Source organism: Tachysurus fulvidraco, chromosome 14 (genome assembly GCF_022655615.1).
Source record: "Tachysurus fulvidraco isolate hzauxx_2018 chromosome 14, HZAU_PFXX_2.0, whole genome shotgun sequence".
NCBI classification, from domain to species: Eukaryota; Metazoa; Chordata; class Actinopteri; order Siluriformes; family Bagridae; genus Tachysurus; species Tachysurus fulvidraco.
In genome coordinates, this window is record NC_062531.1 from 9227275 (window position 1) to 9243365 (window position 16091).

The window sequence follows — 16091 nt, forward strand, 5'->3', positions numbered from 1 at the left end:
TGATGATGATGATGAAATTGATGAAACCGATATTTTTTCTTTTTATATAATATTCTTATAGCTTCTAAGCAGAAGGTCAACCTCAGAGGTACTGCATCTTTGTAGTGAGCTGTGCATCCCGAGAAAGAACCAGCGCATCCAACTCCACCCAATGACAGAGACCGCGGTGTGTCCTACACACAACCAAGCCTAGGCACACACACACACATACACACACCTCCCACCCTCACAGCTCAGTGCAGAGAGAGAGAGAGAGAGACATAGAGAGAGAGAGAGAGAGAGAGAGAGAGAGAGAGAGAGAGAGAGAGAGAGAGAGAGAGAGAGAGAGAGAGAGAGAGAGAGAATAAGAGGTACAGTACTGATGGAAGAGCGGATGGTTCTCGCCAGCTGTTTGTTGCACAACTGCAGGAACACCATCACACCTCAGCGGAACGGACACACATTTAGCCGGCGGACAGGAAGAGAGCGCGCGCTCCCTGCACACGCATCCTGCGCTTCACTGAGACCTTTATAACCATTTAAAAAAAGGAGGTGGGAGAAAAGAGGGAACGAGTGGGAAACGCTTCCTCCAGCGCTCTGGCTCGGATTATTTCTGGTGCGTGTGCCAGCTGTTGGGGAATACTTTTAAATGGCGCGCGGCATTAGCAGATCAGAGAGTCAGCAGCCCAGCGCGTTGTGCAAGCAGCCGTGATTTGCGCTCACTTTCTACACGTCCTCACAACGCACAAAAGTTTTCACACGGAGTTAAACACATAGCGGTTTATTAATTCCAAAGTTTCGCGCACTGGAGGACAGACTGAGCGATGTCTGGTGTTAGTAAGAGTCACGGCTCGCTCAGGATCCTCGGTGAATCCGCCGCGCGCATTTACTGCGCATTTATCCTTCTCATCCTCTTCCTCACACCACGCGTGGACTCGTCCTGGTGGTAAGTAGTCTCTCTTCTGTCTGTATCCTGACCGATGATCTTATCCCCTATTCTTTAAACCCTTCATGTGGACACACATCATATAAGATGTGCATTTCTGGATGTCATCAGAACACTTGAATATTCTCCACTAGCTAAACTTCCATAAGAGCGAACATCTGACATACATGACGTAGATAAATAATATTTGATAATTGATCAACCTGACTAATCTTTTTTCCCACTTTACTGCTTATCTTTGCAATTACTTCTTTTTATTATGTACTGAACGGAGAAAATGACATTTCAATGAAAGATAATCATGATAAATACATTCCCCTATATATGATCTTACAAATTATTTATAATTAGAAATTATATTTATTTGCATTATAAATTGAGTTACTAATTGCTGGAACTATTTTTGCTCCTTTAAATGTCAATACTAACTCAATATCTACACTTTCAGCTGTGGTGCAGTGTTGTATGAGAATTATGGTCTGTTTTTGGGACATTTCTTTGGTGCTTTGCCAGCTAACACAGCAATAGACTAATAGAGAAATAAATGAAGCATAATAAATGTAATCTCTATCGGGCCTGCTTGGCTAGACACATACTCTCATACTCTCAGCTCAGCTGGAGACTACCAACACAATAAGGCATAACCCTCGTTATGTGCACATATTTCCATATTTCTATGTGGGTGCATGCATGAACATAATATATTTACCTTGGAAAAAAATTAAATCCACATGTACAGTAACATAGCATTAAACAATAATACAATGTATTGGTCTGTACCTTAGCCTGTACCTAGTGGAAAGATTCAACCTGTAATGTTAGATGACCTTATCAATAAGAGACACTGACCCAGTGACACTCATCTCAGAGAGACAAATATATAGAGGAGCTGAATCTCTCTCTCTCTCTCTCTCTCTCTCTCTCTCTCTCTCTCACTCTATCTCTTAAGTGTGTTTCTTGCCTACTTGTACACACAAGTACACACAATCATAAACATATGTGCACACACACACACACACACACACACACACACACACACACACACACACACACACACACACACACACACACACTTCAATCAAAGTGTTTTTTTATGTGTGTCATTTGTGTTGTGTGTGTATGTGTGCATACACTTTCATCAGGGTTAAAGTCAATCTTCCTGTAGATCAAGGGACTCTGTGGTCAGACCACTGCTTTAAGACTTTGTCTCACATTCCTTTCTTTCACCCCCCCCCCCCCCCCACACACACACACACACACTTACAATGAGCGGAAAGGAGACATCCAGAGAAATCGTTTTAATACAGTAGTAATTATATAGACACGTATACAGCTATAAGCACATAAACAGAATAAATGTCAAAAATAACTCAAAATTTAGAATTGAATGAACAGTTTATGAGGTTGACAAGACTACATTAGCATAACATTCCTGATATGCAAGCGTTCTACATTCAGTTCAAATGTCCTATGATTTACAGACCTAAACTTACTTCAAATCTCATATCAACGTACACAAACAGTTAAAATATTTGTGTGCAGCTTTTCTGATGATATCATGCACATGGAATTGGAATCTTTACAACAAATTGTTTAGAAAACTATTACAAGAAGTAATCTAACGTGTATGATTTACTTGGAGAACTATAACAAATGCTTCCAGAATTTCATAATTATATCACTAAATACTTTTGCCATTTCTTCACCACACTATAAGGGCCCATCTGCCATCTTTTCAGCTATAGAGAACCCCCCCCCCTTTTTTTTTTTCAATAGCAGAGACAAACTAAATCAAAAGCATGCACATATACATATATATATTCATAAGTCACTCGTCTTATACTAATAGTGATTAAAACTTATCACTAAACATAGTAATATGTCTTAAAAATGGCTAGAAATGTGTTTTTCCTGGTATGCGCCCTTTATAATTGCTCTTACAATTAATAAAATGTCTGAGAATGAGATGTACAAGAAGACTAAAAATAGTAACTAACCTTTGCTAACTTATGCAGCTTATACAACATAGAGCACTTCTTTTTAAATAGTCATTGGGTCTGTGGTTTTTTTTAGCACGCCTTATTCTTAATTTTGAGTTTGTAATTTGCTTTTTTTACGTCATTTGAACTGAACATGTTCATTCCAAACATTAGTAACCCAAACACAAGTAGCCCTTTAAACTATGAGAGCTTGGAACTATTGTTTTCAGTTGGCAAATTACATTTTTCTTTTTAAATGAAAAAAGTTTATGGATGTAATAACTAGGAAAAATATTGCTGCACACATTTATATACTATGCCTAATATTTGAGTAGATGGATTATGGGGCTTCGTCTCATTTGGAGAATCCCTTGATATTCCAGATCTCATTCGTTCCTCTTAAAGCATATTTTAGCAACACCACTGAAAGTATTATTTAATAAATATAACTAGCTAGAGTGGGTATGGGAAAGTAACTGCAGATGCATGTATTCTTGATGTATCCTTGTGGTTAATTTTACACTTAATTGCAACCACAGGGAACTTTCATAATAATCGATGCTTTTAAATTACAGAAAATTTGGCCTTAATCAATTTGATTGTTGTTAGTCATGGATGATGAATGCTAAAGGACCTTTTTCAGAAATGAAGCAAAAATGGCTTAATGTTTATAGCAGACATAGTCATAATTTTTATGCATATTAGAAATCATATTACTTTTGTGAATGTTTAGTACATTGAAAGGCTGCAAGTTCTTGGGGTTTATGTCCTTGTTGGCCACCATTAACTTGCTGTTTGGGCAGATTAGGTTAGTTCTGTAAACCAAAGTTGACATATTGTTATAAGCAAGCAGTTTAATTTTCTCGGTGGCCTCCTGAGAGAGAGAAAGAGAGAGAGAGAGAGAGAGAGAGAGAGAGAGAGAGAGAGAGAGAGAGAGAGAGAGAGAGAGAGAGAGAGAGAGAGAGAGAGAGAGAGAAGTTCTGCTTTATTGGCTCTTTAGCCACCCTAACGAGGGGCAAATCACCACAGTCATGCATTCTTTACCCAGTCAAGCCTAACCATATCTGATCCCTCGCTCTCTCACGCACACACACATGCGATAGGGGTCCCAGAGTGTGTTTTTATGGTGTGTTGTTACAGTCCTGTGGATAATGATTTACCGCAGCAGTAAAAGCTCCTCTCCATCCCATCGTCATGTGTGATGTGTGAAACCTCCGTGGGGTGTGTGTGTGTGTGTGTGTGTGTGTGTGTGTGTGTGTGTGTGTGTGTGTGTGTGTGTGTGTGTGGGCTTCATACGAGGTACCACCCTCTCTGTATTACCCAGTCAGCCACATGAGCAAAGCAGGACCAGACATAACTGAACAGGTTCCACTTGGAAAGGGCTTCAGAGGAGTGATGCAGACCAGGTGTCAGCGAGAATCAGCCTCCATACTCTAATCCACAATGAATTTTATATGAACTGCAGAGAAACACCTGGGGATCTAATTGCATTTAGAATTCAGTTGAATTCAATTGTATTTAAGTTGCAAAGGCCAGTTTTAATATTTACAGTAAGTGGAATTGTAGTAAAGGTTTTGCCCAGTGAACAGCTCAGTTCACATACATACTCATTGGAATACAACTTGTTCTGGTAGTCAAATTATGGCTGAAGTTGGAAGATGTCTTTTTTTCTTATGACAGGTATTTAGCTTGTTAATTTAATATATTTTAAATCAAAATTTGTTTGATTTTTATGTGTAAGCAAGGTGTGTGTAAAGCTAGACAATCATTAAAGTATTTTTTTTTGTATTATAATGGTATCTAATGTTTAATTCTCCAGAAGCACCAAAATACACCCGATGTAAAAAGTTCATCTCTTTTCTAAACAATGAAGATAGGTCATCTATGTTACATTAATATCTCTTAAATACATATAAAAAATATGTTGCCAGCCATTATATATGTCACAAGTCATGCATATTCATTTATCCTCATCTTTAACACCTTACTTTAATGTTACTTTAAGGAATTTAGTTGCATACACAGTATATTAAAGATTTTTGTAATTATAGATGATTGTTTCAGTAAAGACAGATGTCTAACATTGATTTACAGCAATAATACAATAAAGTTTCAAAGTTGTGCCAGATTGACCTATTTATTGACAAATACCCAACACAGACAACACTGTAAAAAATCAAAATAACATAAAGTCATAATCTCAACTAAAATATAAAGCTGTCATGTTATTGGAAAGAGGTTGAGTTTAAATCATTTAATGCCATGACCAGAATCTAACGTTTAGATTATAGGCTTAGGTACACTTTTCAACTCAAGATAATCGGATTTAAAAAGAGAATTGAAATTGACAAAATGTGAAATTTATACTTAATTCAGATGCTGTGATTTGCCTATAAATGCTGTCAACATACAGTGTGAGCTAAATAAAGGATGAACCATCATATCATCAATATTAATCTTTGCTGCTTGATACCATGATGTAGAATATTATTTAGAATGAATCTTGAATCGTGAATCTTGAATCTTTCTAAATAATACTCTACAACATTATGCTTGCAATTTCAGAAGAATTTTTATGCAATAAAAGTTCATTTTTATACACATTTGTTTAAATGTCCTGGAAAATATTTTTACCACTTTGTGTTTCAAATGTTTTGCTATAGTTTAACCTGGTATAGATTTTGGCCTTTCCCTCATTGCAGATTTTACAATTGTAGCATTTCTCAATTCTAAATATATATATATATATATATATATATATATATATATATATATATATATATATATATATATATATATATAGTAATAATAATAATAATAATAATATAGGACGCTCAGAGAAATTTGCAGTACAATACAGTACAATACATCTTATTTGAAATCGAATGAAATATAACTATGTTGAAATTTGTATTATTAATCCAGTCCAGGTTCTTGCTTCTGTGAATATTTCTTTCATATATTTTTAAGAAATGTATTTTGACATTTAAAATCAAAAAATATTAAAATTGGTTAAATATGAAATCAATATATATAATTTTTCTTAATGATACTATAACTTCTACATAGTGAACAGAACCTCGAGTGTTAATATATAAAATCTGCATGTGTGTGTGTGTATGTGTGTATTCCACAGTGTTGTGTAAGGACAGATAATACCATGATGTATTTCCAGCAGCAGCTGTAGACAGGAATATTAAAGATAAAAACATGGTGGGAATGTCATAGACAAAAAGTGTGTTGTGTATAGTTTGTGCCAGTCTTGGTGAAAGCACGTTAGAGTAACGGTAAACATACGGTGGGCTGTGATGGAATGGGAACATCCATAACAGGAGTGGAAACTGGAGAGAGTGAGAGCAAAGGGTCCTGCTATCTTTCAAGCTTTAGCTAAATTGTGAGAGTGCGACAGAGTTACCACAAGTTCCTGATTACCTAAGAACAATATCAGTACTGCATTTTGACACCACTCAGTATTTCACAATGTTTTCATATGAAATAATTTTGCACATCCATCTCAGATACTAGTGGGGATCCATCGGTCATGCCATATTGATCGAGACATGGGATCTCAGTGTGGAAAAAAACAACACCGGCCCCATATACAAGTTTTATTTTATCAACTATTTATTTTCTGACACTGTTAGAACATTTATTACTGAACTTTCCACCCACAACACTCGACACAGTTTCACTTTGGTGTTAACCCATTATAGCTGCTGGGTCTAAGATTTCAGATTTTCACAATCTTTTGGAGAAAAATGTTATTGCAAGCTAACTGCAGATGAACATTTTATAATTTCAGTTTCAGTACATTTTCAGCTTCAGTAACACTAAGTATTATGCCTACATACAAAAACTATCAATATTGTAATAAAGCCTTAATCAGCTGCATATGATTCTTTGCTGAATTCCCTTCTTATTACAGAATATTATAAAGTGTTATTGTGCATATCAGTGTGACTAAGTACCAGGTGAAAGAGCAAAACCAATTGTAAGACCTGGTCACCTTTGGATGGTTCTGATGTATACATTTATATGACCATATCTAACCAAATTTACCTAATTTTGTTCTCCAACCTGTCAAAAATGTAAGGCACGAGCCAGATAGTGAAAGCGTGCTAGTCATAAAATATGTTACACACTGAGACGATGGCTTCAGATGACTCTATATATATATAGTATATATGAGTATGAAATCCCATAATATAGGGAAACAACTCCTATTAGTCATGAATTCTCTAGATTTGGCTAATGATACACATTCCACTCCTTTCCACATAATCAGAGAGCAAACATCAGACAAATGACTTACATGTACCTGTTCAAGAGCAAAGAACCTTATCTTCCCTCTTATAGTGTTATATTAACCCTCCTCCTTTCATGCCTGAAGTTCTTTCCTATATATATGAGCTGTTGTATGATGCTTAGATAAATTTCCTACCAATTCTGATCCAACTCTAATCATACAGCAATAAATATGAATTACTGTTATTACTATAGAATTGCCTGTGACGACTCATGGCCACTCAGAAACATCACTTTTCATGTTGTATGTAGCTTTAAAGCGTTTTATTAGTTGGCTCAACGTAAGGCATAATTTTTACTTCACTGTACTTCCATGTTCACTATAAAATTAGCATCGAGAATGATATGAATAGGAACGATATGGAGTTACATGTGAGAGAGTATTTGAAACTTTTACAATATAAATAGCATTTATTCTAGTTTCATGTCATTTCAAATATAAAATGTATGCTTATTATGCTTGTTTGAATGACAGGAATAAGTTTGAACCCAATCAATACAAGTTAGATAGCTCATACATATAACAAATATTTAATAAATATGCAATTGTAGTAGAACTCCAACATAACATTTTAGCTGATAATCATTTCCACTGTCACCACAATAATAAAATGTATTAATAAAGCAAAAAAAAAACAAACAACTGGCTATACTCTATATCACAGATATAATTTGAGAACGGTGATATTACGAACAGTTTGTTCAACACTTGTTTTTCATTGCCACCATGAACATGCTGTGCACTTCTAATAAATCTTACAATAACACTGTAGCACAGCCTTGGAGAGCAGGCAGGAGCCTCTCGCTGTCTTCTCACGGTTAGACAGCTTCAACTTACTATCATCTACGAAACTGTACAGAAATACAGCTGTACAGAAAGACACGTGATGTGAATGTAAATGACTTATTGTATTCATATCACTAAACATAGTCATATGTCTTAATCAATTTACGACTTACATTGGTGTTGGTGGGACTGCAGGCTTTTACTCCAACCAAGCCGGAGCCATGGTGATGGCAGAATTAAAAATACATAATGGGTAGTTAAAAAATGACGACAATTAACAATTCTTACATTATTAGGAATACCCATATCTATGTTTGTATGTGTTTTAGGTACATTGGTGCATTGGGTGCACGAGTAATATGTGATAATGTACCAGGGCTGGTGAATAAGCAGCGACAGTTGTGTCAGAAGTATCCAGATGTAATGCAGTCGATCAGCGAGGGAGGAAAGGAGTGGATCCGTGAGTGCCAGCACCAGTTCAGACACCACCGCTGGAACTGCAGCACAATCGAGCGTGACCATACTGTCTTTGGCAGGGTCATGCAACGCAGTGAGTTTCTCTGTTTGTGGGAATATTTTTCTAGAAACAGTGAGTGAGGTAGCGCTTGTGCTGATAGCTAAATGAGATATACGGACCTGGAGATCTGCACCACCAAACTTGAATTTACCACATAATGGAGTGTTTTGGAAATGCGAGACAGTTGCTGTCTTCCAGCCAGTAAAATCCATAAAACTCTTTTAAGTTTTTTTTTTTTTTTTGCTGTTCCTGCAGCTGACATTCAGCCTTCAATCCATTCAAGCTTCACATAATATATCCAGTCCCTGCTTATCTCAGCCAATCACATGTATCTGGTTCTCCTTTTGGGGGGATTTGTTTGCACTTTGAGAAAACCCAGGACCATATTTATGAAGTATCTCAATGCAAGTGCTCTGCCTTCAGATGAACTGCCTGCTTTGTAATAGTCTCAGTATGATATGTACGGTAAAAAACAAAAACCTCAGATCAACAGATTTGCACAGGGGCTTGATAAACAGACTGATTTATGTGTGCAGTCTGGCTAATTACACGTGATTTATAAACAATGACTGGATTGGAGAGGATTTTTCATAAGTTAAATGTTTTTTATAGCCATATACAGTAGTTTTGTGTCTAGAAAGTAAAACATGCCTTATACCTGTAGATTTATGTAAAATATAACACAGATTATGAATAATTAGATGTCACGGAAAATGAAAAAATCTACAACTCTAAAACTCTACAATAGGCAACCTGGATATTTTACTAAATAAAAACAACTAGTGCATCAATAATGTCAAATACTTTATACCCCAACTCATTATAGCCCTTTTATACACAACAGAGAAAGTTGTTGTTATATATTATTTGAGGGTGAGATAGGCTTGAGTTATAGCAGGTACCTGCAGAATTTTAAGACTTATCAGGGAAAAAAAGTCAAAATGGACCAAAATGCAAAACATCGACCGTTTGAAGAAGTCAAGTAAAGAAACATACAATGGGGTTCAAACATCTGAGATGACTATTGAAAACGGTGGCTTAGTGGTTAGCACGTTCGCCTCACACCTCCAGGGTTGGGGGTTCGATTCCTGTCTCCGCCTTGTGTGTGTGGAGTTTGCATGTTCTCCCATAGTTTGGATAAGCGGTAGAAAATGAATCAATGAATGGTAATTAACAAAATGTTTTAGAATATCTTAAATCCCAGAATATAAAATAGGACAATTCAATATTTATAATGATTGCTAGGTTAGGTCTAGGTTGCTATTTTTTTTTATTATACTTAAAATTAGACAATAGTTTCAATAATAACCATGTTACCTACTATGTTAATGTTAATCATTAAAAAAGCTGAATTTGTTATGTTCAGTTGTGATTTAAGCACTTCTGTACGTCGCTCTGGATAAGGGTGTCTGCCAAATGCTGTAAATGTAAATGTAAATGTAAATGTAAATGTAAGTTGTGTCCAAAAGTCTGAGACCACATTGCAAATCTGAATTTTATTTATTAATAGAAAAAAATTACTTATTTTTTCAGATTCTAGGAGGATAAACAATGCTCTTTAACTTCCATTGCCCTCCCACAACAGTGTAGAGAAATGAATGATTTATATTCTCTTATTTTCAGTTTAGCTAGAAATCAGTGCTTAATCAGTGTGAGTGACTGGAAGCCAAACAATGGGGCTGTTCTCAGTGGGAGTAGGGGCCTGTTGGGAAAAGCAGCCTACCTCAGCTGACTTCCTTGGAACAGCAGTGAGTGGGGTATCACAATGCCTGGCTTTAGACAGTTTATGTGAGTAGAGCGGAACCCATCCCGGAGAGATTACTCCTGCACTAATATTTAAAAGTAACACTTACACTATCTGCTGATGCATCCTTTCAGCTGTGTCAGGAGCAGATGAATAAGTTACCCGGGTGTGTGTGATATTGTTTGGGATTGCAAGGCTCTTTCTTAAACAAGATGGAGTGTGTGATTATAAGTTTGAGTGAGTGAGGTAGTGAGCCATTGTGTATGAGTGTGTGTTTGTCGTCATCTTCTCTAACAGCATCTATTTGTGCAGGCAGTCGAGAGGCCGCCTTTGTGTACGCAATTTCCTCGGCGGGTGTCGTGTACGCCATCACCCGCGCTTGCAGTCAGGGGGAACTAAGGACATGTAACTGTGACCCGCACAAGCGTGGCAAAGCAAGGGATGAAAGAGGCGAATTTGATTGGGGCGGCTGCAGCGACAATATTAACTATGGGATAAAGTTTGCTAAAGCCTTCATAGATGCCAAAGAACGGACAGTGAAGGATGCACGAGCACTTGTGAACCTTCATAACAATCGCTGTGGAAGAATGGTAAGCAGCAAGCAATCAGTAGGATATCTGATTTTTGTACTTTTTCTACTTCTGAGTTGATCATTTTATATAATTTCTACCATTACTATAAATTCCATTATAACCATTCTTGTGTGATTTGGTGGCTATTTTGAAAACTGTCAACATTGGAATGGCCAAGACTATTGATGGAATCTCTTTTCTGATATTTTGCCACTAAACTGTTTTAAATTGCTTCAGATTTGCTAGAGAAGGAAATACTGTATTGTATACAGTATTGTGTCCATCAATAGTATTGTTCATTACAATACTTCTTATTTTTAAAATGCCTCTGCTAACAAACACAAACAGGTGGCTAATAATGGGATATTCATCTAGTGGCCCACTGGACAAGTAAAATCTCTAGTGTTTTCTCTTCACTTCATACCCGAATAAGTTGTCTGTCATCTGTGCAAGCTGTTTAATCTAGCTAACAAAAGACAATGTGTTTAGTGCAGCAGACATTGAGGTTCAGAAACAGTACTGCATGCTGTAGTTACAGTTTTGTGTTGTACCACCATAAACCAATTTTTTTTTAAATGTACAGTACATCTCATGTAAATGTTTTGTTTTGCAAAGCTCAGTAATAAGTAGTGCCTCTGGCTGTTGAACAAGTAACAGAAAACATTAGTAATTGCTAGTTCACTGGGCGTACTTGTCCGATGGGTAAATTTGAAAGACAAAAAGCAATATATATATATATATATATATATACGTATATATATATATATATATATATATATATATATACTTATATATATATATATATACGTATATATATATATACGTATATATACGTATATATATCCTTTTTATCCTTTGATTACATACAAATAGAATTATATGAAAAGATGCAAAAGCTAATCTGTGTACACTGTAATGTTTATTCTCTAGACCATCTAAACTTTGTCTCCATGTTTCTGTCTGTTTGTTCCAGTCAGTGAAACGCTTTATGAAGCTTGAGTGTAAGTGTCATGGTGTCAGTGGCTCCTGCACCTTAAGGACTTGCTGGTTGGCGATGTCTGACTTCCGGAAGACCGGAGATTACCTTCGCAAAAAATACAATGGAGCCATTGAAGTCACCGTGAACCAAGATGGAGCAGGATTCACTGTGGCTCACAAGGACTTCCGAAATGCCACCAAAAATGATCTGGTGTACTTTGAGAACTCACCTGACTACTGCTTAATGGACAAAGCTGCAGGTATAGCAGTGACATAATGAGTGATGATACCGCGAATGTGCTAAACGTTAATAACATACTCAGAACTCATAGTTACTGGATCAGAGAGGTGTTTCAGCACCATTGATTTTGTCACTGAAGGTGCCTAAAGCTAGTTTGATTGAGGGAATGTATGCATGAGAGAGTGTAAGGCGGATAGGATTTGTTGCTGACAGTAAGCCGATTCTCACACCTGCCCCATTCCTGGCCTCTGCCACACATGCCCTGGGGCAACAAGGGAGTGAAAGGCTTTAAAAAGGTCATGAGAGGTGGAGCGTGATGTTTCTGCCCCGTTAATCCTTGACACTCTCGCACAGTGACCCTGCTGCCCGCAGGGAGTGCAGTTAGACACCCATCTACAGCACACCTCTACACCTATAAGCACACTTACTTAAGGGCTGTGGTAGCTTAGTAAATACGATTCTGTGCTAATATCTGGAGGGTTTGTGGATCAATTTCCAGGCATGCTACAGAAGGATTGAGTCTTATGATAACATAATAATTAACATTCCTAATGCATGCAATTATGTAAAAGACAGTACACAATAAAAATATTTCCATATCTTTGATGGGGGTTATCACATTTCCCCTTTACCATCAGGGCAGGGTTTGATTCCTGCCTCTGCTAGGAGATTGCACATTCTCCCTATGGTTCTGGGGATTTCTCTGGGTTCTCTAGTTTCCTCTCACAGTCTATAGACATATGTTGAAGCTGATTGGCATCTTTAATTGTCTGTAGTGTGTGAATTTGTGTTAGTGAGTGTGATTATGCCTTGCAAAGATTAGGCACCCTGTCCAGAAAGTCGCCTGCCATGTGCCCCAAGTTCCATTAGGATGGGCTAAATGACATAAATGTAAATGGGCTCCAGTTTCCCCACAACCCTGTATAAATAAATGGTACAGTTAATGGATGGATAGATGAATGGATGGATATTCTTAACTAATGGTAAAGCCATTGACTTGTACTGTATTGATTGCGGGTAACAAGAAATTTTACTTGGAATTGCTGTTTTGATGTTACAATGAACAAGTCAAGTTCTTTCAAATCAAGTTCTTGTATTTTGACTAGACTTGTAGGTCACTGGTGGTCCAGCAGCAGGATCCAGAGCTCTAAGCGCCACAGCCTGGGCTTGATTCCCAGACAGGGAACCGACTCAGCAACTGAGAGTTTGCTCAAATCTAAATATGCAGATTGGATAATATCTTATTTCAACCTTAAACAGGGAGCAACTTAAGGACGATACTATACTTCATATTTTAAACATTTTTTTTACTTATATACTTGCAAAACCCAAGCAAAACAACACTCTATGTGATACACTATGTTTAAAGACTTATATCATGAAAATATTTTACAAGAATCTTCATATTTTTCTATGTCCTATTTACTGAAGCCATTGCACATATAAGGCTGAAGCAGGATCATATCAGCTATCAAGTTATTAAGTTCCACAGCATAGACAACCCTTCCTTTCGTGGCTGTGACACAGTTTTCATCAATTTCTGAGTCATATAAACACTGCACCTGCATCAGGCAGGTGTGGAAGACATGGCATGAGCAGCAGTGTTGCACTGAACAGTATTGCATTACTGTCATGGCTAATGGCAATGGAGCATGACTCATATTGATGTGTGTGTTGCGTCTGAGTTGTGTTTGGTTTGGGTTTGTGTCTGACTCAGACAGACAACTTACCAGCTTAGTTTTTTCAGTGGCTCAGTGACCTCCCCTATCACACCTCCCCCTTACCATCCACCCTTCTGGTGGTATTTGGACGCCTTAGGATACAACAGGCTCATTTTTCAAAAGTCATTCCTTCTTCCTGCCAACATGGCTCTTGAGCTGATAGGAGCATGGCTGCAGGGAATGGGGAGACTCCAGTGGCACTGACTCTTTTAGCACAGGAGCTTCACTGTCCAGCACCTGTTTAACCCCAAAAAAACAATGAATGCATGAGGCACACGCATCTGAGAGTCAGTGTAGAGGAAGAATTTAATAATGGCAAACAACTCCACAACACTTAAATATTTTGAGAACTAAGCACAATCACATTGTATTACATAAAACTGTGTGTTGTTTTGTTTTTAAGGTTCTTTGGGCACGGCTGGTCGCATCTGCAATAAATCATCTCGAGGGACAGATGGCTGTGAGGTGATGTGCTGTGGGCGGGGCTACGATACAACACGTGTGAAGCGCATCACCAAGTGTGAATGTAAGTTTAAATGGTGCTGCGCTGTTGAATGTAAAGACTGCGAAGAAGCCGTGGATATACACACATGCAAAGCTCCGAAACGAGCCGAGTGGCTGGACCAGACCTGAGACCTGGCTACGGTCTGTCTTCCCTCATCTTCCTCAAGATCTCCTGTGAACAATGGTAATCTGGGATATGATGTCCATCCTTCATGGCTCCTCTCCCTGATCCCTATTCCTTGTTGCATGGCTTTATTATAACTCTCTGTGAAAGCACTACAACTAAAAAAAACTGCATTTCCCATGAGCGCCTTGCACACTATGTCCAACCAGGCACATTACTCTGCCTCTCTCTTGCTCTTTATTTTATGGTATTGAATTGGGCAGAGGACAGTAAGAGTATAAGAATGAGCTGTGTTGCAACTGTGAACTTTTTTGTTGGTGGTTTTTATGTATTGTTTTATGTGAATTTGAAAGATATGTTGTTCCTCAAGTAGTGTTTTTCTGCTGCATTTAAAATGCTTTCTGGACTTTATAAAAGAACTTTAAGCCTCACTATAATATCACTTACTTGTTATTGAGAACACAACTATGCCCTATGTATCAGTCATACCCCTATAACATTGTCTTGCTTTGACTGATAATGAATGTGAATGGAGGAAGCAGAGTAAAGAGAAGAAATGGCCTTGAGCTTTGCACACTTTCCACTCACAAAGTGGCCAGATTTTGGACAGAAGACCTCAAAGGATTTTACAGAACTTTCTGAAAGATGAAGACAGAGGGAGAGATTGGGAGTTAAAAAAAGAGAAAATGTCTAAACTAAACATGAGCCTGCACTAAGAACACTATCTAACCAAAAATGTAAATATTAATGGATAAATTACAATAAAAGGAAACGCATAAGTGTATGAGCATTATCACAAACTATGTGGTCCAAAGCATCCATTCAAACTGAAGTACCTGCTTGATTTATAGTGGAATTATTGTGTCAGTTAGATGCTGATGTTTTGGCTCTTCTGTATACCTTCTGTATATTGCATTAATATTTAAGCAAAAGTTCACATAAAAATATTAAATATTAAGCTGTTGTAAGCTGTGTTGTCATAAACCCTATATGAATGATATAGTTCATAATGAATAATGTTAAAATGTAAAGAAACTGCTATTATGGGACAAAATAAGAAAAAGTGAGTGAGTGAGTGAGTGAGTGAGTGAGTGAGTGAGTGAGTGAGTGAGTGAGTGTGTGTGTGTGTGTGTGTGTGTGTGTGTGTGTGTGTGTGTGTGTGTGTGTGTGTGTGTGTGTGTGTGTGTGTGTGTGTGTGTGTGTGTGTGTGTGTGTGTGTGTGTAAAGGTACCCTGAAAGAGAGAGAGAGTGAGAGAAACAGTGTGTGTGTGAGAGAGAGAGATACTGTACAAATATACAGTATGTATGTATATCTATATCTTTCTCTCTCTCTCTCTCTCTCTCTCTCTCTCTCTCTCTCTCTCTATACATATATATAAGAATATAAGAGAGAGAGAGAGAGACAGAGACAGAGACAGAGAGAGAGAGAGAGAGAGAGAGAGACAGAGACAGAGACAGAGACAGAGAGAGGGGGGACCCCTAGCAATCACTGTTTATGGACTATAGCAATAGAGATCAACACAGGGTATCTCTCAGGCCAGGGAAACTCCTGATTAACTAATATCCAGCCAATTATCTTAATAGCAGGACAGCAGGACATAGTGACAGCTATAAATGCTCCCTCACAGTAGGGCTTGTGTTTGCTTGTGTGTGTGTTTTTTCCCCACTTATTTCAAAGCCAAGTTTATCAAAGC

General features: G+C 37.6%; 1 protein-coding gene across 1 annotated transcript; it reads left to right on the forward strand.

The window, feature by feature from the left end:
* The first annotated feature begins 308 nt into the window (after positions 1–308).
* wnt2bb (wingless-type MMTV integration site family, member 2Bb) lies at positions 309–15361 on the forward strand. The gene is made up of 5 exons (XM_027166427.2): positions 309–925; positions 8326–8546; positions 10570–10847; positions 11803–12067; positions 14173–15361. The coding sequence occupies exons 1-5, from the start codon at positions 804–806 to the stop codon at positions 14400–14402; spliced, it is 1116 nt and encodes a 371-aa protein (XP_027022228.1). The 5' UTR covers positions 309–803; the 3' UTR covers positions 14403–15361.
* The last annotated feature ends 730 nt before the right edge of the window (positions 15362–16091 follow it).

What these genes read in the sequence shown, in the direction of transcription:
- wnt2bb (XM_027166427.2), top strand. Translation starts at nt 804, where the DNA reads ATGTCTGGTGTTAGTAAGAGTCACGGCTCGCTCAGGATCCTCGGTGAA. An exon ending in CGCGTGGACTCGTCCTGGTG is followed by an intron (nt 926 to 8,325) that starts GTAAGTAGTCTC and finishes TATGTGTTTTAG; the next exon opens with GTACATTGGTGCATTGGGTG. An exon ending in TGGCAGGGTCATGCAACGCA is followed by an intron (nt 8,547 to 10,569) that starts GTGAGTTTCTCT and finishes CTATTTGTGCAG; the next exon opens with GCAGTCGAGAGGCCGCCTTT.